At 41.0% G+C, this 24,240-nt stretch overlaps 1 protein-coding gene across 5 annotated transcripts in view; it reads left to right on the top strand.

Annotated features, from left to right (window-relative positions):
• The window catches only part of ino80 (INO80 complex ATPase subunit), a 40,060-nt gene that overhangs the window by 11,889 nt on the left and 3,931 nt on the right, over window positions 1–24,240 (top strand). For 4 of the 5 annotated variants that reach the window (XM_044105871.1, XM_044105874.1, XM_044105875.1 and 1 more), the window contains exons 21-35: window positions 96–263; window positions 448–581; window positions 1,137–1,204; window positions 1,300–1,393; window positions 1,531–1,732; window positions 5,452–5,592; window positions 6,103–6,328; window positions 16,220–16,347; window positions 19,576–19,670; window positions 20,595–20,667; window positions 20,759–20,917; window positions 21,012–21,114; window positions 21,202–21,290; window positions 22,098–22,256; window positions 22,678–22,849. In XM_044105871.1, the coding sequence (XP_043961806.1) occupies window positions 96–263; window positions 448–581; window positions 1,137–1,204; window positions 1,300–1,393; window positions 1,531–1,732; window positions 5,452–5,592; window positions 6,103–6,328; window positions 16,220–16,347; window positions 19,576–19,670; window positions 20,595–20,667; window positions 20,759–20,917; window positions 21,012–21,114; window positions 21,202–21,290; window positions 22,098–22,256; window positions 22,678–22,849 (2,011 nt within the window). The remainder of the gene's footprint in view (window positions 1–95; window positions 264–447; window positions 582–1,136; window positions 1,205–1,299; window positions 1,394–1,530; window positions 1,733–5,451; window positions 5,593–6,102; window positions 6,329–16,219; window positions 16,348–19,575; window positions 19,671–20,594; window positions 20,668–20,758; window positions 20,918–21,011; window positions 21,115–21,201; window positions 21,291–22,097; window positions 22,257–22,677; window positions 22,850–24,240) is intronic. The other variant, XM_044105873.1, reaches the window with a different exon arrangement.

The following is a 24,240-nucleotide window of genomic DNA, read 5'->3' on the forward strand; positions in this document are numbered from 1 at the left end:
GCCACTTATAACGGGTCCTCTGCCACCACCGTTACACCGTAAGTGGCCCAATGAATGTGTTGTTCAAAGCAACTTTGTCTTCTCCCACTCTGCAGATTGAGATCCTGACCTACTGCCAGCTGACGTCCCGTCAGAGGCTGCTTTACCAGGCTCTGAGAAACAAGATCTCCATCGAGGATCTCCTCCAGTCTTCCATGGGTTCGGCCCAGCAGGCCAGCAGCACCACTTCCTCGCTCATGAACCTGGTCATGCAGTTTAGGAAGGCATGTGCTGTTGCTTTTGTTTGTCTTTCTATTCAGTCTCCAAAGTAAACCAAATTAAGTGAAACTACTTGACTGTACAAAGTGGATTTTTTTTTCTGTATATTTTTCTAGTTGCCCACAAAATAATGTATCCACAACTTCTATTTTCAGAAAGAATCACTTTTAATTGTATATTTGTATGCAGGTTTGCAACCACCCTGACCTGTTTGAGCGTCAGGAAACCCGCTCCCCTTTCCACATGTCTGTCAAGCCATACGTCATTTCCAAGTTTCTCTACCGTCATGGTCTCGTCCACACACACAACCGGGCCAAGAACAAGTATGCTCTTCTTCACTCAAACTTTCAAAAAAAATAAAAAATAAAAAATAGCATATCTCAGGTTCAGTCAGATTGTCTGGGAACAGGAATGTTCAAGTCTTGTCACAAAACCTCAAAATTAGTTCTGGACATCTCATGTCCATTATTCTATTTTGTCTTTTTGCAGCTGGTAATAGTTGTAATAGTTATACTGAGCTAAAATTTCACCCAGATGAACTTTATTTACTGACTAGGGCACCTTTAAATGAGATTGGTTGCATTGTATTTTTTTTAAGGGTATCAGAGTAAAGATGGTGAGTATAACCCTCCACCCACCACACTTTTCAAATGTATTTATTTGTAAACGTTTAAAACCATGCATCGCCTTCCTTGGACTTTACTTATAATTATGCACTCCTTTATGTTGGTCTGTCACATAAAATCCAAATCAAATCCACTGAATCTTGAATATCTAATATCTATGTCAATATGTTTCTAATACCTTGCATTCTGATTGTGTTGCTCCTCACACCTAGTGTTCTAACCTGATCTTGTATCTCTTCTCATCTTTCTCAGATTACTACAAGTGCTGTTATCTCCTTTCTCGCCAAATCACATCCAGCAGTCCCTTTTTCATAGGAAAGGTGAGCACCAAGCAGAAAACGTAAAACGTGGCAACAAGTCCATTCTGTGCGCGACGTCATTTTCACCACTTTGTGTTTTGGCTGTTCTGTCTCAGATGACGAAAAAGGAAGCTGCTTCTCCTTCTTGCGCTTTATTGACGTGTCACCAGCAGAAATGTCCAATATGATGCTGCAAGGCACCTTAGTGAGGTGAGTGTTCAAAGTCATCCATTTACTCGCTTGGAATTTAATATGATGGAAGCGATTATTCTGCTTTGTTTACCCTACTTTTGTTTTGGGGTTCAATTTTTATAAATTGATTTTGTGATGTTGTGTCCGTCTCTCAGGTGGTTAGGCCTTTTCCTGTCCTTGAAAGCTGCTTACCGGCTCTACTATCAACGGCTGTTCGACAACATTGGGGAGCATCAAGACGAGTGCGACAGAGGGAGGATACAGCACAAGAGTGTGTGTCTTTCTCACAAGGATCTGATCCTGTGGCTCAACAGTCCGACCGCCTTCCCCAACACACAAACCAGTCCCGTCCTCCAGGTCAGTTAAAAAAAAAACAGAGACACACACAGGCACCTTCTATTTTCTTGTGAAATGTTGAAGAGTTCATCAAACAGTAAAAAACATAATTAAAATTTGATTTTAAGGAGATAAAGAATCCAATGTCCAATGGGAAAAAATTGAAGGTTGTACCGATATCTGCTTTCGCCGATCCTTAAAAAGCCAGACTTGATGATTTTTTTAATGCTATATATAAAGTTGCTAAGTTGAGTACAGTGAGGTGAAAACGATTAACTGTGCAAGTACAGATGTGGGCGAGTCTGTCAGTCAGCTCTCTAACACAGCAGAGCAAAATGTGACAGTGCCAGATTTTCAGACTTATGCAGATGTAGACAAGGTCGGTGGGTAAGCTTGGCTTCACATGTAAGTATTGGTTGATTGCTGATCATTCAAAGTTACGGAATGGTTGTGACTGCATTGCATAGAAATCAGAGCCCCATACACACATATGCTGCCCTTAAATATTCGTAATGGGCTTCTTTAGGCTGTCAGTGGCATAAAGAAATTTGATTTGTATCACTAAATGTCACACAGTAACTGTATTTAGTCATATTTTCAAATTTATTGATACACTCAATCGAACAGCAGCGGAGAAAATAGTAAAACCAGCAATCCCAAAAATCCACAGTTTAGCCTTAAAACTTAAAAGTAAGTTGACCTTTAATATGTTAGTCACAGGTCTTAAATTCATCATGAAAGGACTTTTTAATTTCTTATATTCAGTGAATGGTTTTTTGTGTGGGACTTTTCTGTCATGCAAAAGTTTGAGTTGCACTCAGACGTCTATTGGATTCTGAGATTCAAAATTTTAAGCTATCGGTTACTCACCTCTATCATACTGTAGCTTGCTAGGCAGCCTTTTGCTTCTATCATGGCTAAGTGCAAATTTATTGGCTGAATGAAGACCGAACATTGTGGGGATATTGGTCTTAAATTCTAGTCACGATGGTCTTAAAAAGTCATAAATTTGAGTTGGTGGAAGCTGCAGAGTCCCTGGAAACGATAAATCAAAATTCTTATCATAAGAATTTAATCATGATAAATAATAAACAGTACAATAAATGCCCTGTCTTATACTCGACAGAAATAAACTTAAAACAAGTCTAATTTTTCCCCACATAAAAAAACCTGAAAATTAGCTTGTCTGCCAAACAACAGGCAAATGAGTCTCATAACAATGATTGGTTGTTTTGGTGGTTTGTGGGAGAGAACCAACCATTCAGTGAGAAAAAAAAAGACATTGTATTGTTCTTTTTTGTTCCCTTAAAACAGCTTAGTAGTTTGAAATGCTTGCCAGCGTTTTTACCTTGGGGATAGACGCAGCACAAGGCAGCTCTTCTCAGGCGCACACAAACCGTTTCATGCCTGTAGGACCCTGCAGCTGTGAGGTACATGGCTGGATTGAGACAGTGAATTATTCATAGTTTTTTGGGGATTTTTTTTTGTTATGGGAATCGCCGCCTCTGCCAGTTTAAATATACAGACCACCAGGGGACAAAAATGCATCTGATTTGTTTGCTAGGAGCTTCAAGAGAAGTTCAGCAGTTCATGTCCAGTCAACTTTTAGCCAGTAAACAGTTGCTTGTGGCCAGGTTTGTGTCATATCACCAACCTTCGTCACTTGTGTTTTAATGTGTTGGAAAATACTTCTGGGGTTATTTCATCCTCCTCTTCCTCTGACGGTCTCATCACAGCTGAATTACATCTCAGCTTCCTCTCCTGGAGCAGCCAAAATAAAACCTGGAAACCTGTGGATACCAGGAGAGTTTAGACTGTATATGTGCTGTTTGACCATGCTAGCCCCCAGACTCTTACGTTTATTCGTAGGAAACATAGGAAACGCTTTTGTGATTTTGGCCCGCTTCCTACAGCTGCTCCTTTTTCTTGTAAAGCTCGGTGCCGCTGGCACAGAGACCCACGGCTCTCTTCTTGGCTCATCGTTGTTGTCTGGCTGAATGATTGACATTGCGGTCAGTTTTATAATCAGTTTTTCTGGCGCTCCTGTGGAAGAACAGGGTCTGAATATTCCTGCACGTAACCACTGAATGTTCCATTTACGGTGCCTAGCAAAAGTTCATGTCATAAACACAAACTTCAGGGTTTTAAATGTATTAGACCAACATGAAATAGTGCGTAATTAGTCAATGTAAATTTCCAAAAGGAGTAGCACGTATTTTGTTTTAAGACACCCTGAATGCAGTGGTTCCCAAAGTGTGGGGCGCGCCCCCAAGGGGGGGTCGTAATGCCATTGCAGGGGGGGCGCAGGAAGCGGTATGGATGAATGGGTTACACAAAAGTGTTTTACTGTAAAGATGGTTTGCAGTTTGTTTTGTTGCAACCTGAAGTGTGAAATTAACTTCAGCGGAGTTTGAAAACAAAATATGTGTATAGGTTTATGTCTGGTTTAACGATGTGTGTGCCCAGTGGATTTTTTTTTTTCTTTTTTGGGGGGGATTTTATTGTAATTCATAGGGGGCCCAGAAGAAAACCTTTGGGAACCACTGCCATAATGGGAGTTCTGTGCAACAAATTACAGCAGTTTTAGAAAATCATTTAAACAGTTGCTTTCATGTTTTAAATTAAAATATTTGAATTAACCGATGTTTTTGTGAGTGTGACAAACTTTTTTAAAATTTCTAATTTATACCATTATAAAACCATTTCTTGTAATTTTTTGTACATTATATTTTATGTGTGTTCATTCATGTGTGTTTCAATTGTTCTTTTTTTTTTTAACCATCAGCCCGCAAGGGGACTACAGATGAAAATTTGCCCTTTATTTCAATCTAGTAGATCTACATGGTTGTTTTAATGTACTTGTTTTTATTAACCTCCACTGTTCCTTATGAAATCATTGACCTCTAAACACTTGCACTAAAATGTGGTTTTAAAAAGTGTTGATAAATGACAAATTCAAGCCACATTTTTTCACAAAACATTTATTAAAACATCAAATGACTTTACAATTTGCAAATTTTGCACAACTTCGTTTTGACCTAGCGTGTGAAATCCTAATAAACTACACTGTAGTTTGGGGCTGTAGTTTGATTTTCTTATTCACTGCATTTATGTAGAGAAACCATCAGCATTGGGTGTCTGTGTCTACATTTGGTTAAATGTTATCTGTGAAGCTGTTTTTCTGTCTGCCACTAGGTGGCAGTCTCACCTAGTGGCAGACCATTAGGTGTGTAGTCTCAGTGAGACCACACAGCAATGGTAAACACTCCTACATACTGCCCTAAAATGAACCTCTGCATTACTCTTAGATTACTTGTTATCATGAAGTACAACATTTGTTCTGAAAATGGATTGCTGTATGAATTTGTTTCACGTCTTCTTGCCCAAATGTTATATTTAGTTGTTATACAGTCAATTTTCACTCTCATACATTTTAATTAACACATTTAAGTTTTGGTAATCTTAGATTTAGCATGGCAATTTAAGACTTAAGGGGTCTTATGTAAAAGTTTTAGTAATTTAGTCAGCTCAGTTTAATTATGCAGGCAGAGAAGTTAGAAAAACCATGAGCCCCTCTGCACTCAGTGACCCCTAAACTTAGTACTTAGTTTTACAAATCTTTAATATCTTTTTTATTGCTCCATTTTTCCACAGTTCAACTTGAGATTAATTGCAGTTTTAGGGGTTCGGCAATTTACTCACCTCTCATTATTTATACACTTTGTGTGTGTGTCCTTCAGGATCTGGTGTTTACAGCCTCCAGGCCCGGCATCTTGGGCCACACAGACGTGAGGATCCACGACAGAAACTCTGCCACCTCCACGCTCCGACCCTGTGAAGCCACGCTGCCACCCAAGTTCCTGTTGGCCGCCACGCCCAAGGTCAGTGCGCAAAGAAAATGTGCCGGCACCGATTTGTGTGGATGGCCGCCGTTGTTGGTTTGACTGCGTTTGGGTGGTCGTGGCGGTAAAAGAGGGAAGCACTGCTTTGTGTTGGTTTTAACAGTGAGAAGGTCTCATCTATTAAATGTATTTGTGTGTGTGGGGGTGTGTGCGTGTGTGTGTGTGTGTGTGTGGCTGGAGTTTGGGGGTGATCGTCAGGCCCTCCAGCTGCACTTAAAACAAACAGAGCCTCTAAAGAGAGCTCTTCACACAGGTTGTTCTTCAGTTGTTAGACATCCTCCCAACCCCCCCTCCACACACAGAAACACACATGGACACACACACACAATCAGAACCTGCTGATTCATTAAAACCGTAATGACATTATAGTTACAGGAGCATGCATCTAATCTAATTTATTAAGATTAAATTTTATTTTAAAAAGCAAAAGAAAAAAAAACAAATCTCGTTCTTTCTTCTCTATCACTCAAATTATCTCTGGTTGCCTAGGTGACGGCAGTTCCCATGGAGCGGTATTGTGCCGACCGGAGTGCCGAATACGAGTGGCGGATGATGCGCTGTGGTGGGGGGACGGTCTACAAGCAGTGCTTTCTGTACGGCTCCCCTGAACTCGCCTCAGATTGGCGCATGAGGGCTAACGCCATCCACCCACAATGCCCCGGGGGGCTGATGGCCCTCCAGCCTCGCCACGGATGGTCCTTCATACGGATACCTGGTAAGCACTGGTCGCTTTGGGATACGGATTTTAGTTCTGCAGTTTGAAACAGATTACTTTGTGATTTTGTTGAATAGTGCCAATTAATTCACCGCAACCTTTTACAAGCCAAAGACCCATTTTTGCTTTCGGGACAGCCAAATAAAACTCAGAGCCGCAAATGTCACATGACTTATGGAAAGAAAGTCAACTTAGAGATTCATATAATGTGTAATAAATTCATATAATGTGTCATTGTTTCTATGGAACCAGCATTTTTTTTTCTGGTTTTAGGATAAACTTAAAAAAGTATAGACATACTTTAGTGGGATGGAAAATGATGTAAGCATATAGATGGGAAAAAACAGATCAGACCCTGGCAGATTATTTCCTGCCAGGGTTCAGAGGACTGATGGATGTTCGAGGTAACGGAGGCCATTGCTATTTTACAGACAACATGTCCGTTCTCACTGACCCAGCGGCTTACCCGCTCTCGCTATGATAAAGCGTCTATCTTAGATTCTGATGACTGCTCTCTTTTGTGATGAATGTCTGCACACGTCCAACTTGCCAGGTTTTAAAATGGCTGACAGGTCTTCTAAATTATATAGCTGCAATATCATAAGGCATTTTATTCTGCCTTTTTCCTCCGTCTCTGCATGCATCTGCTCGTAAAGAGTGTTTGTATGTAAATGTGAGAAACAAAACAACTATTTGTGTGTCTGTGTGAGAACAGCCTGAAAGCTCTTGTGAAGTTCTACGGAGGCAGACAAAGCGAGGAAGTTTAGCCACTGCTCATTGTTCAAGTGCGTAGTTAGGTAACACTAATAAATGGTCCGTCCATGAACGAGTGAGTGTGTGTGTATGCGCGTTATTTGTGTACAATCGGGCCCATTCAGGGACTTGTGCAGCACTCACACTGGGGGCCCGAGGTGTCTCTCCCAGCTCGCCGCGCACACTCTCCCACGCTCGTCGGCGTTGGCTGTCCTCGCACACGAAAACCGAAGACGGCCTCACCTCTGTTTCTGGATTTTAAAAAAAAGAAAAAAGGAGCAGACAGCACCAAGCTCTGTTCTGGAATCAGTATCTGGCCCGTGGCCTCTCGGCCCGTCTGGTCTCCCACTTCTTTCTCAGCCCCAGTAGGAAGGAAGTGACCCAATGCGCCGGCACCCGTCCTGCGCTGAACACATTGTTGCCACATCAAGGCTCAGATATGTACAGTAGCTCAGCTGAAGTTTCCCACCCTCCCCGCTCCTCTGCGCTCCAAGCCCCACACCTTAGGAACAAATGGCAGACCTGAATTACTGTTTGTTTGAGCGCCATGGCGTGAGTAGGGCTGCCTACTGATATCGATGGAGGAATCTAATCAGAGGACCTATTAGGAATCAGGACACAGAGGAGGAAAAAACAATTGAAGCTGTAATGATTTGGGCCACAGATTTTGTTTGTTTTTTGATCTTATTGTGCAGCAGGATTTCCATGACGGAAAGATGTTTCATTTAAAAAGAAGCGCTTTTTCTAACAACTCCCTTGACATAAGTAAAGATGACCAAGACCTGACAGTTAGTCCTGTGGATGAGCCAGGATGGAGGACAATGTTTGGTTTAGAGAAACTGTCACACGGAAGTTGGGTCGTCTTTAGGCCGCAAAGACAAGGTTATTTGCACCAAAGAGTGAAGAGGAACATTACAAGTGATCAAATCATCTGTTCAGTTCTTCCAAAGAAAAAAAGGAGTCTTTGATGGAACCGCATCACACAAATCTTTAGCTGCCTCTTATCAGAGTCGAGTTGCGATTCTGCCTGGGCTGCTCCACAGTTTTACTTTCAGTCAGGTGGAACATGTTGGCAAAATTCAAGTTTTACTCTATACCTAAATATGCCAGGGGTTTGAATAATTGTGAGCTTAGGAGTACAAATTGTTTGTAACAATAAAAACTGACTCACCTCAGCATGCTGGATACTGGAAGCTGAGAATGAAACTGACAGCATGACTAATTTCTATCCTATTCAGGGTAAATTTAACTCCCAGTTTGTCAATTCTTCCTTAATTAAAGAGAATTAAAGAAGAGACAGTGACGTCAAGGCAGGATTAATATGCGCCAGCCTAATTCAATTCATAGGTGTGAATTTCACAATCCTGATCCTAATGAACATGCACTATTCAAACAGTCAAGTGGCTGAAGATTTCTTGTCAGCATAATATTTTGACTTTGAGTCAAAAAATGCAAAACCCAAACTCCTCTTAAAGTTGATATTATGATTTGAAAAGTCTGAGGTTCCAAACAAACCAGAATTTAATATCCTAAATGGCTGAATTGTATATAAAACAAAGGGTGCAAGTGTGAACTACTGTATTTATTAGCATCTCTGACCGTTTTTACTTTGTTACACCAGTGGCACCAGAGTTGTGCAGAACCTTGTGGACTTTTGTCTTCAGTGACTGAATGCATAAAATTGACACATTTGTATTGTTGTCGTGTTTTAAGCACACACAATTAACAAATCCCACTTTGTTTATGACTTGCAACTAAAAAGTGTTTTGATCAAATGCAGCATGAAAATGAAAAAGCCAAACACCTTAAAGTCAGGGCACTTTCTATATTAATGAATATCAAAGTTCTTCAAATTTGAAGAACTTTGTTCCAATTATGCATCACAATCAAAAATCAACTTAGAAATAGTCGACTGCATGGCCATTAATGTGCTAGCTGGGACAGGGCAGAAGACAGACAGAGCCAGGCAAATTGGAAGGAATGGACTTTCTTCCTGGTTCAGATCAGGCAAAATACAGGAAAAAAAAAAACAGCCAAAAAAAAAAAAAAAAACAACCTTGTGGTTTCATAGAACTGATGAACAATGAACCAAAACATGCTGTGAAGTCATTACAAAAGCTTTATTTTTCTAATTAAACAAGTTCCTGTCTAATCTCAAACAGACTGTGCTGCTTTTTGAAGTCTTGATGACGCGGCTAAAGGAAGAGAGCCACAAACAACAGATGAACACAGATGCTGTAAAGGCCTTTCAGAAAACAAGTATTATTCTTAGTATTCTGAAGTTGAGCTGGAAAATGTTCCAAGTATCAGCATTTATTAACATGCTTTGCAACAGTACGCAATCATATTTTTATTGTGATTTTATGGTTAGTTATTAATTGAAAGAAAAACATTGATGCATGTTTTTTAACTTTTTTTTTTTTTTTACAAATTAAAATCTACCCCTTTACTCTAATACACCTAAAAAAATCCAGTGCAACCATTTCTTTTCAGAATTTCTGCATTAATATATAGAGTCCACCTTTGTGTAATTTTAATCTCAGTGTAAATGCAACCGTTCTGTGAAAGCCTAAGAGGATTGTTAGAGAACATACCTGAATGTAGACACATTCAGGAGACACATTTTTACTCTTTTAACTTTTTTCTCCACTTTAAAATGAAGCATTATGGGGTTTTTGCAGTTTTTTTTCTGAAAGAACAAAAGAATTCCAGCTCATTACAGCGATGTAAGGTGGTAAAATGCAAAAGGTTGAAGTCGTATAAATACTTTTGCTGGAGACCGTATTCAGTATCAGTCAAATTAACTCTATTTAAAGTGAAATACTTGTAAACTTGCATGCAGTAAGAGTACATTGTGGTGCGGCTGGCCTTGCTATCTGTGTGGCCTGTGTTTCACATACAGTAATTAGAAGCAGCCTCTTAACAAAATAACAGGCTTTCCACTGTAAATCTGACTCCTTACGTGTTTGTTTTTAGCTTTATTATATGAACTGCAATCTGTCTGCTGTGAAAGTCAGCATGCATGTAGGACACGGCAGACAACCTTTTTATTTTTTTTTTAAATAGTCCACCAGATTGTTAAGGAAGCTTTGGTGCCTCGGTATCAGCCAGACCTCAAGAAAGAAAGAGAGAGAGAGAGAGGCTTGTCACTTCTAGGCCATGAAGCTCACATTAGACTGTGGGAAATGCAGTCCTGCCTTCCTGTCCCTTCAAAGAAACCCGGCTCTCCGGCAAAATGGCAGGAAACTTCCCCGGCCCTCTGATAGACGGGCGCAAAACAACACAGACGGCCAGCCTCACCACACCGCCGACTGACTCTGCATTAAACTGGCACCGCCAGCCGTCTGTGGCATTTATTTATTCATTTTTTTTAAACTCTCAGCATAAATAGGGAAGCAAATTTGCCAGCCGAGTGTGCGTAAGACAAGGTTTCCTACTTTAATTTATGGGAAATAATCAGCGACAAAAAAACGCCAGCTCTAAAACTTGAGAAACTTTTGAAATCCAAAGCAGCCTGAAGGGGGAGACATTAGCCACACGATTCTGCTGTGACTCTGCTGTGGAGACTCTGATCTGCGCTCTTGTGGCGTTTCACTGCCAGCTCAGGCCAGCAGTGATAATATACCTCTAATGACAGAGGCGCTGCGGTGTGGCGTGACTGTCTGTCTCTTCCTTTGCTCCCAGAAAACCAGAAAGAAGAGCTCCATCTTCCTTTTTTGCGGAGAGACGGCGGCTCGTGTGCTTGTGTTTGTTCACATCATTGCAGCTCATCGCTCAATCTCTACCCCACTCTGTCACCCGGGCATATTTTTGGGCTTATGGGAAATGCATGTTCTTTTAACTTTGTACTCCCTCTCTCTAGAGGCTGATTTTTTTTTTTCTTCCTGTTTTCTGTCTGTAAACCATCACCAAGGTAAATACCCTCCTGTTTTCTGTCAGTAACCCCGCCACCGCTGCCGCCTGGCCCCCAAAGCCTCCCACTGGCATCTGGCTCTTATCTCTCCCCAACGCTGCTTCTGGGAAGAAAAAATTAAGTTTAGATTTGATTTTATCAGTATGTGCAGAAGCAGCAAAGTTGTTCCGAGCTAATCTTTCCTTTATCGGGGGGTGGCGAACAAGTGTTGCTCATTGACTTATTGATTGCACAGTGTAATGTGACATTATACAGTGAGAAGTTGATGCCCTGTTCGATCGCGAATTCGACCTGTTCCCTGGCCTCCCATCTGTCTCTCTTTCTCACATAACCTTTCATCCATCTTCCTTTACCAGCTCTCGCCCCGGACCCAGGCTGTTGTTCGTCGTTCTCTCTTTCGCTCGCATCTGGCCCGCTCCCCTCGCCGCTCAAGGAAAGGTCCGCTTTTCAGCAGAGGGGATGGGGTACAAGACAGTAGTAGTGGCATATTAATGAAATTAACGCCATACTTGGGTTGGGAGTATCAGGCACCAGGAGCTTGTGGCTCGGGTTAATTAGCTGGCAGCACGCTTCTAATTGGGTCAGGACCATGTCAGGCCCCTGGCTTTGGCCCTGCAGGGATTGAATTACAATGTCGGGGGACAGCAGCCGTGGGGAAGGGGCGGCAGGAGTGGTGGGAGGGGGGTTTCTGAAGTGGTGGAGGAGGAGGAGCTGGAGGGTGGATGAGGCAGAAAGGGGGAGTGTAGCTTAATCTGCCAGCAGGCGTTGAGGACAGGAGGAGGTGGGGAGGGCTGGCTGCATGAATACCGCTGTTAGGCTGGATTGGACTGAAGCGGAATGAGGGGAGGCGGAGGTATGGGGGGTCTAGGGGGTGTTTTGAAAGCGGGACAGGGCAGGTGGTGTAGCTTGATATGTGTACCCATAGCAACGGTAGAGTGGTGTGACTGCATTTGTTGTGGGGTGTGGCTAATATCCTTGATTTCTTTAGTTGTTGTTTTTTTCTTTGCTATTTACAGTTCAAATTAGCTAAAAAGTCTCAGTGATTTCAGGTTTGGGTTTTGGATTCAGGGGATTAAATTGGGTTTCATTTCACCTTCAGCATCGTCATACTGATGAGACTGTATGATCAGTAAAGAAAAAAAAAAATTGTAGTGAATTTGTATTCTAGCCTCTCTACTCTGATAATCATAAATAAAAGACATCACTCAAAATTCACCAAATTAGTAAATAGATTCCACTTTTGTGTAAAACTGCAGCAAACAATTAGCTTAGTTATACATTATTCTGATGATTAATCAATTAATATATATGTTATTCTGACGATGAATGTGATGATTGATTATTTGGTTGAAAAATTTTTGCATTCTGTAGATTTGCCATTTATGCCCTTTGCTATACAACATTATTAATACATTAAAAAATGCAAATAAATAAATAATTTAATTACCTTTTTAAATGAGAAAAGAAAGACATGCAACAACATAGCATTTCAAATTAGTTTACACTTGAATATTTGTAGCAAAAGATATATCTGCAGCTAAAAAATACTTATGACATTAACGTGAAAAGCTCTCAGTGTTTAAGTTTTGGATTAACTGATGAAAAACTGGTTATCAAAAGGTTTTGCTGAATTTGAACCAGATGAAGCTAAAAGCGGCACTTGAGGGATAAAATATTTTTTTTATATATCTTATATGCAAAATGTGTGCATTTTTGTAAAGTTTTGCTATAATATGTCCTCTCACTGTGTTCTTTCAGCAATAGGTCTTTTTTGAATCTTTATACTACAATTAACGATTAATCAATTACCAAATTGGTTGGCGATTATTTCAGTAATTGATTAATCGCGATTAATCACAATTAATCCGATGAATCATTTCAGACCTCCTTGTGTTAGTTAATCTCGGTATAAACCAAGCTGTTGTGCGAACATTAGGGAATACACACCATCGTGAAACTCAAGGAGCATAAAAGAAAAGTCAGATGTAACGCTGCAAAGTATTCCTGACCAAGTTTAGAGGGTAAAACCAAAACTCAGAACATTTCAAGGAGCCATCATGTTCCATTCATCACGCGCCTTTCCTTTCACTTCCTAATTATGCTCTGCTTAACATCGCCCAATATCATAAAACCCCAATAAAACACATCAAAGCTTGTGGTTGAAAAGTGAAAGAAACCGAATGTTATGCATTTCACATGGATTGATCTTTTCAGTTTAAGCTTCCCTGAGCCCCTAGTAATTCATTTTAAAAGCATTATTACTGCATGCAGTTTGCAGCGGTCAGGCATTTCTCTGCAACCACATGTAGCTCATAACGTGAACCATAAGTGTTATGGCAGAATCGCCCAGACCACTCAAGCCCTCCCAAATTGTAATTATTCATTTTCTTGGCATCCCTGCGTAGAGTTCGGCAGCAATATTTAGATTGCGCGCAGCAGTAAATGTTTTTGAACTCAACCACCTCTTTCTATGCTTAGAGAAGTTTGAATGGTTTTAGGGTTGTTTTCCCTACCCCCCTCTCTGTCAACACAGTTGGATTCAATCTGTTTCCCTTCTGCCAACCACTTCTTTTATAAATTGAATGCCGCCCGGTATTATTTAATAGGTGGACACACACAGATCTGAACTTAATGTTATTGCCGTGGTTGATTGAGACTGAGAGTTTTAGCGTCTGGACACTTGAATCTGCTAAACAGAAACAGATGAGTTTCAAGAGCTAAGGACCACTGCCTTATATGAGCATTTATATTTGTGCCAAGTGGCGACTTTGTCTGCTTGCATGTTAGTGTGCACCGGGTTTTAGGGAGCCCTTGACTCAGCACCAGTGATTGATCAACTGGCACCTGTGGTGAGGAGGCCCGGTCTGATCCAAAACCACAACATCACCACCACCAGTGGGGCTAATACCCCCTTTTCACTTTGTCTAGACCATTTTCTCTCCTCGTGTGTAATCCGCTGCACGTCTCACCGTCTCCTCTGCCTCACATTTTTTAAGATCACTGTCTCTCTTAATTCCAAGAAGGGTTTTGTGAAAACAGAATCGCCCTAATACTCCCCCGCTGCACAGACTCCTACTGCAGCGAAGGCAGGTTTAGGGTGGTTATCTGAGACCTTGTCTGATGCTGACCTCCAAGTACGCACCAAATTGAAGCCACAGTGGAGAATTCATGCCAGCAAAAGTGTAAAACATGTATTTTGTAAAAATCTGCTTTGGATTTTGATTACTGTACTCTCTTCTATTTGCGCAAAAAAAAAAAAAAAAATCATTTATTACCCTCCTTTTTTCCATTTTCCCCTGTTTTTCTGTATCATTTGCATAACCTCTTATCAGTTACTTCCCTCCTGTGGGTAGTCTTCATTTTTGGAGTTTTTATTTAAACTTTATTTTACCAAAATTTAAGATTAAATGAAATATGATGAAATACAAAATATGTTCTGTCAATCTAACAGAGCCACTCAAGAACTACTTTCTGTCTTACTTCAGAATAAGAGTTTCAAATATAGATACAACAGGAGGCCAAGTTTAAAACCTAATGTCTTCATATAATAATGGCTTACACTTCATCAGGTGACAGAAACTATAAGTCTTTCTTGAGAAAGGATCACTGACAAGAAACATTGCTTACTTATCCTTTTTTAAAAGTTATTTGTCCCACATTTTTCATTTTGTAAAAAGGTAGAAAATCTGAAAACCATCTGTCAGAGGGAGCGAATGACTTTAACTAATCCTGTTTTCAAGGATATTTAAATTCATCTAACCAGGACTTGAAGTATTTACCAGGCTAACACCTCTTTGCTGCTAAATGTCATTGAGCTTTTGAGAACCTCCCCAGAGCATTTTGCCTATTCATCTTTTCCATTTGTTCCTCTTTAACACTTCTGCAGGATGTGACCTTTTTTTTTTAGGGGATTATCCTACCGGGGTCACAGTGCAGAGTTCAGTCTGGGTACAGATTAGCATAGAATTCTGTTGAGTAAATGTCAAAAGGATCCGAGTGTTACTGAACTCTCCAGAGGTTCATTTTTTTATTAAAGTATAAGAAATTATTGAGAAAGTGATGTAGAATACAATAAAAATGATTTCATATCAAGCTTTTTTTTTTTTTTTTTTTGTAAGAACACAGATCTGCAAAGTAGATTATATTACTTTGAGGGGGGGAAAAAAACACCTAAGAATTGTTTGCAGTTTAGGTTTAAACTGCAAATAATTGCTTTGGAGACTTTTGTCAGTTTAAACCCAAGATGGACAAACTCGACTGCCCCATTGGGATCCTCTTGTAACCCCTGGCCAACCAGGTCAGCCTTAGTTTGTCATCTACCGGTGCCACGACCCCTGGGTCAAACACCGAAGTGTGCCTGTCTTTGGGTCGATAGCAGCGTGACCTTTTCCTCATTCTGCCATTGTGCCACATGTTGTTAATTCCTCATCAGAGAACCATTTCAGCAGCAGAGCCGGGGTCAGATTGCTACCCAGTCTGCTCTCGCCGGTCAGTTGTTCAGAGTCAAGCGAACACCTGATGTGCCGTCAGCTCAAGTCATGAGGCTTAGTTGTTCACTGTTTGTGTCTCTTTCTTAAAATGCAATAGTGTGTTGTCAGCTGACAGCACCACTGCTTTGTTTACTTAATTTAATATTAAATGCTAAAGATGAATTAATTCAGGTAAGTTGTAATGAGTGAGACCATCAATCTGTTCTCCACAAAACAGACACCTTTTGAGTCTTTCCTAAAGAACAGGAACTTCTTTGTGTCACTTGGAACTTTTCATCACATGTGGAGTACCACAAGGTTTAACCCTGGGGTCCCTTCATCTTTTTAAGCGTCTTAGTCACAGTGGCCTGTGTCGAGTGTGGACGTCTATGACCACTGAGACTCCATCTGACATAGAAGGCTAAATACGTCATGGGCATGCAAAGTTTGTATTAATGACAGATGTAACAAGAACAAATATTCGTCATTTGTAATATCAAGATTGTCCACACAGATATAATGATGATGATAGCATGAAAATGTGCAGCCCTTAGTTAGTGTATGTATATATATAACAACATTATCTGTTTAAAAAGCAGACATTGGTGCAATCATGAAATTGCTAGTGTAGTTAAACAAAGAGAAATGCAGCTAGTTTTTCAAGAAAAGACTACCAACAATTCAACTTCCGTATTTCTTGATCTCTTGAATGGTTTGGGGTTAATTAATCTATTTCTCTATTTTTGATTTTTTTAGATAAAGAAAGCCTGATTACAGAGAGTGGCAAACTCCACACTTTGGACATCCTTTTAAACCAACTAAAGGCCCAGGGCCACAGAGTCCTCATCTACTCCCAGATGACCCGCATGATAGACCTGCTGGAGGTATGAACACAAACACACACCTGCAGACACTCCTCATGTCCACAACCTATCTGTTTACATATACATTGTAATGATGTAATGATGAGTTGAATCACAGGCCTTCTGTTACTTAGTTGTTGAGCTCCAGCACCCCTAATAAGCCAGCCTGTCCCTCGTTAGATGGATAATTATCAGATCAGGGCTAATTATAAGGGTCTCATCTGCAGGGGAACCAGGCAAATGGGAGGGATAACTACAAGTGGTGAAGAAAGAGGGAAGAGTTAGAAGACGCAAAGACCCTTGGGTGGGAGGGGGAAGAAATACGATTTGATGGGAGAAAGATGAAGTGAAAAAAATGATAGTTGATTTTCTCCCCCTTGGGGGACCAGAAAAATTATCAACATGGCAGTGAGCGCCTGAACTTTCTTTGTTCTTATCTGCATTGAATAAATGAATAAACAGATATGTTCCTTTATAATCTTGGTATTTTCGACTCTAGAGCTGGAAAAAATATCTTTAGATCAAATCCAGCGCCTCTAGGTCAGCGCTAACCTGATCAGAGGTCGGGAGCTGTTAGGTTTATATAGTTAAATCCATGTTCAAAATGAATTTCACACAGCCTTAATGGTGATACTACATCAACAAACTCGATGCAGTTCTCTATTGTTGCCACCATGTTTGTTGCAAACATCACTATGGAGCCTGAAATCTCTGGCATGATGTCACTGGGAATTCCTTCCCCTTTCGAACACAGCGCAGCGCTGTTTCCACAGCCAAATTACTTGATGGCAGATGGACTCGACCCAGGTGGTTAAGGGCCGTCTTCCCGCGTGTCTGGAAAACGGCAGGAATACCTCGCCTTTAAGACCGTAAGACTGGAGGACTGATAAAAGCACTTAAGATGGCTGAGATAAAGCAGGCTATGCATTCTCTTTTAATATCCCTCTCGCCAGCTTTCCCAGCGCAGGTTGTGCGCCTCGTGAATCACTGAAGACTGTTGACAAGGGACCTCACAATGTAATGGAAGGGAGCCTAGGGTGGGTGTGACGGCATCTAGTTCACTAAGAGGCAAAAGGTATCCGGAATGAAATCATTCATTCACCCAATCCTGCATTGTGTTTCTGTTTTACTGGTAAAAGAAAAAAAAGCAAAAGAAATCCTGCAGGTGGTTTTGATTTCCACAAAATAAGAACTCCTTTTTCCAGCAAAGGAGAGGCTGATGCTAATCTCGGTTAGATTTTATGAGTTTGTGGCTTGTTGGCTGCTGGTTTATTGAGTGGCGTCATTTTGTTGGGAGATGGACAACCAAGATCAGAGAGAAAGACAGAGAGAATTACCTGCCAAGACAATACCTTCAATTTTTTATATATTCTTTTTGAGTTGGCTGCCTAGAAAACAAGTTGCCAGTTAAAAACCTCTAACATTATTTACAACAGGGGTAGAAGAACATGACTGAGTGATGCCAACATCAGGAGGAGATTTTATTAATAATTTCAGGAATTAAATTTCACTTTCATCTCTTCTCGCCTTTGGTTTATCTGGCATATACAGTTGAAATCAGATATTTAAATATGCTGTACAAAAAGACTCAGAGTCTTCGTTTTAGACTATAATTTTCTTGTTTTAGATCATTTAGTGCTAATAAAGCGTCTTCTCTTTGCCAGATCATCTTTAAACTGGCTGCAAACATCCAAAATAAAATAAAAGGCAGAGAACGGGAACTGTGATGATTATTCTAATCATCAAGTCCTGTTTTCTGTATCCAGTACTAAGATTCTTTTATTATTATTATTATTATTATTATTATTATTATTTAAATTCACTTCCTAACGAGCTTTTGATGGTTCAATGAAAAAAATAAACCGTAGAAATTGAGCATGACCTAAATGTATTCCTTAAATCATATCACCTGTGTTAAACTATCCACATATTATGTCATCTATGCTTTGTAAAAAAAATAAATAAATAATAACCTAAAGTTTAAAGACACTTAACAGCTGTTAGAGGTCAAGATCTCCGTCTCTCTGCTCTCTCTAAGAAATAACGGCCAAGATGCTGTCCTGAAACCTCCGTCCCGATCATTTCCGTGTTATTCTTGGGTGACTTTGTTCTTGGAAGAAATAAGAACCTTATCCCGAAAGATTGGGAGCATTTTTGGAGACCAGAATGTGCTAATGGTTCCTAATGTAGTGTTCATTCAGAGCAGATGGGGTTGTTGGGAACAGAGCCAGACAGACCAAGGAGGGCAAGCCCTGGTGGGACTGAGAGCCCGGGTGTCATAACGGAGGTCTGGAGGGGGTGGTTGGTGTGTGTGTGTGTGTGTGTGTTAAGGGTAAGAGGGTCGCAGAAAACATGGTGTCAAATCGTTGCTATCATCACTAATGATTGCATGAGGTGAACCCTGATTGGTTTTAGTGATTGTGACTGCTTCATTGCTTTGGGGGGCATTGTAACCAGGAGGTCGCAAGTTCATGGCGGTACTTAAAGAGGGATCAGCATGTCACCTCATCAGTGCTCCTGCTCCTCACACCCTCACACACAGCATAGCAGACTTCTGGGAGGATATAGTGTCGGTGTATCAGTGTCTGCATTTCTTAGTGTCTCCCTGGGTTTAGCAAATGAACGCAAAAAGAAAGGGGGATTAAGATATTTTTTGGACAATAAATGTTGCCGTCGCAGACAGATTATTGTGATAAAGAGGAATATTTCTCAACTCTTAAAATGAAATCAATAGCACTGCCGGGTCTATCTGTTCCTTAGAGGAAGACTTAAGTAGAATTACATATTTGAGATCCTGCTAAGGTCAATCTGCAGTCGCTGTGATGTTTTTTTTCTTTATATATTATTGTTTCTGCAGCGGAGGTTAAAACAACAACAACTTGGATTTCAACAAGTCTGCAGGAGAAACGTCAGTAGGTTTCAAAATCCGATCCTTGAAGGTCCACCGACTTCCCAACTTTGTGCTTTTTCAGAAGTGTGCTGCAGGATTTGACCCGTTTTAATTCATTCTGTTTGAAAAGTGGAAGCAAGCGCAGCTGTTTGTCTAATCAGCGGTACTCTGTCATTTTTCCTGGATCGTTCGTGACGACTTTGTTTTAACAAACTGTTGCCTTCAAATCACTCCTCTGTCTGCGAGGCCTCCATGCCGCGGAGGTCACTTATGTTTGGTGGTTCTAAATATTGAAATCAGCAGAAAACTGGACACCATCCTTCCATTTTAACATTTTTGGTCGTTTGACTTTCTTCCAGGAGTATATGGTTTATCGAAAGCACACCTACATTCGCCTTGACGGGTCCTCCAAGATTTCCGAACGCAGAGACATGGTGGCCGACTTCCAGAGCCGGTGAGTCGCTTGGTTTTCGTCTGGCTGAGACCAAATGTTTCTCCTTGCTAATAACACCGTGTAATTTGACCTTTTTGTATATCATAGCAATCAGTAAACAGTTTTGTCAAATGTTCAGATATTATAAGCTTGTGTTTTGGCGTCCACGTGTTCTGGATTGCATTAGTGCGTGGCTCACAGGCCCCTGTGTTACTCCATTGTTTGCATTCAGGACGGTGGTTTTCAGACTGGGAGGGCAGAGAGTTACTGGAAAGGAGTGGGAGCGTGGGGGTGACCAGAGGAAAATTAAGACGATGATTTATGTGGAGAAAATAAACAAAACAGACTTCTTTGATTCTGTTTTACTGATTTTTTTTATTATTATTTGCTCCAATTTCTTTCTAATCATTTTATTTCTTCTACTATTTTACTAAACTTACGGATGTAAACTCTTAATGTAGATTTATTGTTCAAATACACTCTTGTGAAGCATTTTAATTATTTTTTTTTTACAGTCAGAAATAATTTTAAGAAATGAAAGAAGTGGGAAAAATACCTCAATTTTATTGGCAAATAAATTATCACCAGATTATAACTGATCTTATCTAAAAGTGAAAAACCTTTAAATTTTTCACCTTTCTCTTCTGATTTTTGTTTGATTTTTTTGGGGGGGAGGTGGCAGATTTGTTACATAACTCCCCAAATGCAGTTTTGCAAGCAAAAGTAAGATGTCATTTTTAAGCAACTGGCTGTCACAGAAAGCTGACCAACAACTGGTTCAACATTATCTGGTCAACTTCTAAGATATTTGATTAGCTTTTTTCTTTGTTTATTTTGAAACTAATAAAGCGAACGTGTGGGGAAAGTAGATGCAATATCAAAATATTTTTTTTTTTTTTTTTGCAGTAAATAAAACCTCACCTTTTCGCTTTCTGCCCTCCACAGTACGGACATCTTTGTGTTCCTGCTCAGTACGAGGGCTGGAGGACTTGGCATCAACCTGACCGCTGCGGACACGGTGAGCTCCACATTTCGGCGATCACTGGCACTTCGACAATTTGATTTAGAGTAATTGTGCAAAAGGCAAACTTTCTTGTTCTTGTCTTTAGGTGATCTTCTACGACAGCGACTGGAACCCCACGGTGGACCAGCAGGCCATGGACCGGGCTCACCGCCTGGGTCAGACCAAGCAGGTGACCGTCTACCGCCTCATCTGTCAGGGCACCATCGAAGAGAGGATCCTGCAACGCGCCAAGGAGAAGAGCGAGGTCCTTAAAGTTCCTACAAAAGGCTAGAATAAGATTTGACTGCACACGGTGTCTACGGAGATGAGCTAATCTCAGGTGAAATTTATGTTTTCAGATTCAAAGGGTGGTCATCTCCGGAGGCAACTTCAAACCGGACACGCTGAAGCCCAAAGAGGTGGTCAGTCTGCTTCTGGACGACGACGAGCTGGAGAAGAAACGTGAGCGCACGCCTTTCAGTGCAAAAGTATCGCTGGGGGAGATGTTGGGAAGGAGGGGAGATGAACGCAACGTGTCTCTTCCGGCAGTGCGCCAAAGACAGGAGGAAAAGAGGCAGCAGGAGGAGAGCAGCAAGGTGAAGGAGAGGAAGAGGAAGAGGGAGAAGTACGCAGAGAAGGTATCGGCACAACGAGAAAACAACACAACGTAGAAGGAGATGTTCAAGGTCTGAATTTATGTGGAAAGAAAACAACGAATGGAAAATACTGATTTCTCCAGGCTCCTTACGCCGCAGCCATCCAATCGCCTGCTTCAGGTTTTGTGACCCTTCAAAATGCTTGAATTTCAATTTGGTGTTCTCAAGGTTTGGAAAGGTTTCTGTTCTTGAAAGTGCTCTATGTTCAGACCGCCCAGTTTTGACCTGCGTAACTGTAATATGGTATTTTATCTGTCAACAAAGTTATTAAAATTATTTTCTTTTGTTAAATTAGTGTTTTGTTCTCAAATCAGTCAGGTGCACAGGGTGTGTGAGAGAGAGAGACATTTCAAAACATAAAGCTTTCTTACCTTTCAAATGTACATTGTCTTTGTGGAATACGATAACGAGACATTATTAACAGTGATAGATTATATTACATAATAGGAAATTGAAACTGTTGTCTTTAGTTCATTTACATTGTTTCCTGCTGTACAATTTTGAATACTTGCCTTGAAAATGCTTGAAAAGTGCTTGAATTTCACAGTGGGAAAAGTGTGTGAACCCTGCCGCTTCCCCATCTCCATCCTTCCTTCTACTGCGTTTTTATGCCGTTTCAGTATTTAAAACCCGACGACTATACAAATACCCATTGTGTATTCATGATAAACTTTGATATCTGTCTAGAAGAGTCCTTAACAAGGAGTCTGGAAAAGTCAAAAGTAAAACAAAAATCTAAAGGAATCCTGGCAAATCCACCATATTCATCTTCTGCTCTCCTCTTTCTAGCAGAAGAAGAACGAGGAGTCGGAGAACAAGAGGAAGAAGGAGATGAACCTGGTGATCTCCCACGCACCCTCGGCCGACAACTCCAACCTGTCTGCAGACGGGGACGACTCGTTCATCAGCGTGGAGATGGACTCGGCCATGCCCAGTCCGTTCAGCGAGGTGAGGCGGTTTGGGACTCAGAGATTTGGAGGGTTTGTTGAACTCTTGGTCAACGACGAGGCGATAAATAGATTAAATAAGTGCGTCATCTAGAGTTTAGAGTCTTGGCTGCCTTTTACTAGCTTTATCTCCTGCTGTGCAACATAATGCCTCAGATTTTATTTGCATTTTGAAACCTCTTTCTTTCTTTTTTTTTTAATTTGTTTATTTGTTACAATATCTCCCTCATGTTTTAATCGACTCTTGCTCTCTTTATTAAACACTCCTGGCGTGCCCTTTGCTTCCTTTCCTTTTCTTTCCTTTCCTTCTCCTCATCACCCTTTTGCACTACCGACCCGGTTCCTGATCCACTCCCTCCCCCCGCCGTGGTTCTGACCCCCAGCCTGTGTGTGTGTCTGTGTGTCCTTCTGTGCGTGGCCAGATCTCTCTGAGCAGCGAGCTGCAGCCCGGCTCTCTGCCGCCGGACGCCGACGCCGACGAAAGCAGCAGCGACATGCTGGTCATCGTGGACGATCCCGTCTCTTCGGCGCCGCAGTCTCGCGCCACCAACTCCCCCGCCTCTGTGACCGGATCGGTTTCTGACAACATGAACGGTGAGGAATCAAAATACTGCATGCTTGCCGTACGAATTTAGTGTTTGGAAATAGTCCGATTTTAGTCGGACAAGAATCTGTGAAAAAATTTTTTTTTTTTTTTTATCACGGCTTAAAAATAAAAAAGCATTCCTCCAGCATGATGCTGCCACCACCATGTGCTCATTTGTCGAGAACTTCTTTCCTCTGTGTAATAATTACTGCTCCCCCAACAGAGCTTCTGCTGTCTTTCCTGGTCTTTGTAATTCTGTTCGTTCACCGTGAGATTAAATCACAATCTGGTGGAGTGCTTATGAAAAGGGTGATTTCTGAAGGCTGCCGGTTGCCCTGGATACGAACGGTTATTGGAGTAAAGGAGGCTGAATATAAAAGTCATAACTTACTTTTCTGATTTAAAAAAAAAAAAAAAAAAGAGAGAGAGAAAAAAAGAAAACTAACTGTAAATAATTTCCAGTCTGATTCACATCCTGCACCAGTATTTAGAAAGGACTTAAAGGGCCAGAAGCCAGAACCTCTGGGGGTTCTTTACACATCTTTTTTATTTATAAATGCAAGTATTGCATTAGGTGTGGTTCTACATATAAAACTTATGACTCCATACCAAGTGAATTATATTAATATTTAGGTATTTTTATAAATAGAATCAATACTGAAGTGTTTGAAAATTATAAAGTAACAGTTCACCTTTGGTTGTAACAACATGAAGCTTCTGCTCAGAGGAAGCATTAAACCTACCATGCATCAGCTCATACCTGCTTATGTTTAGGACTACCTGTTGATGTACTATAATTTACATTAGCAGAAGCTAGATAGGGCACCAAAACTGGCTCTTGCCCAGGGGCCCAGATCCCTGTAAATCCGGCCGTGGTCACAAGTTTGCAGTAGTTTGTGTTGGTCTAAAAAAAAAACATTTGGAAGGCATTTAAAAAAAAACTTTCCATTTTGACGCTCTACTTATGCCCTTTATTACTTCTTTATTTTCATAGAGATTGATAGAGATTTACTGTCTTCATTTAAATGGGAAATAAATGATGGATCTGCCTCTAGATCCACACTTTGGACTTGCTGTCATCGTCGGGGCGTCGCTGAAACCCACACTGGATTTCTTTTAGCCGTGCTAAGAGACTCCCGTCTGTAAGATAATTGATGCCCACTGATGATCAGGCCTCATGTTATTGGAGGGAAGTTGATGCCTTCAGAGAGCCGATGATGGCTTAATGAAGGGTCTGGGAGATCTGTCACGAATGGAGGATCCGCCGGCCAACGTGGACATATAAGGGAAACGACAGAGACGAGTGACTTTCGAGCAAGAATGCAGTGAAAGAAAGGAAAATGTTCACGCATGCCTTGCTGCTGGTGATATTACAGTCTGTATGGCAAATCAAATGGAG

The sequence above is a fragment of the Gambusia affinis genome, linkage group LG22 (genome assembly GCF_019740435.1).
Source record: "Gambusia affinis linkage group LG22, SWU_Gaff_1.0, whole genome shotgun sequence".
Taxonomy (NCBI): domain Eukaryota; kingdom Metazoa; phylum Chordata; class Actinopteri; order Cyprinodontiformes; family Poeciliidae; genus Gambusia; species Gambusia affinis.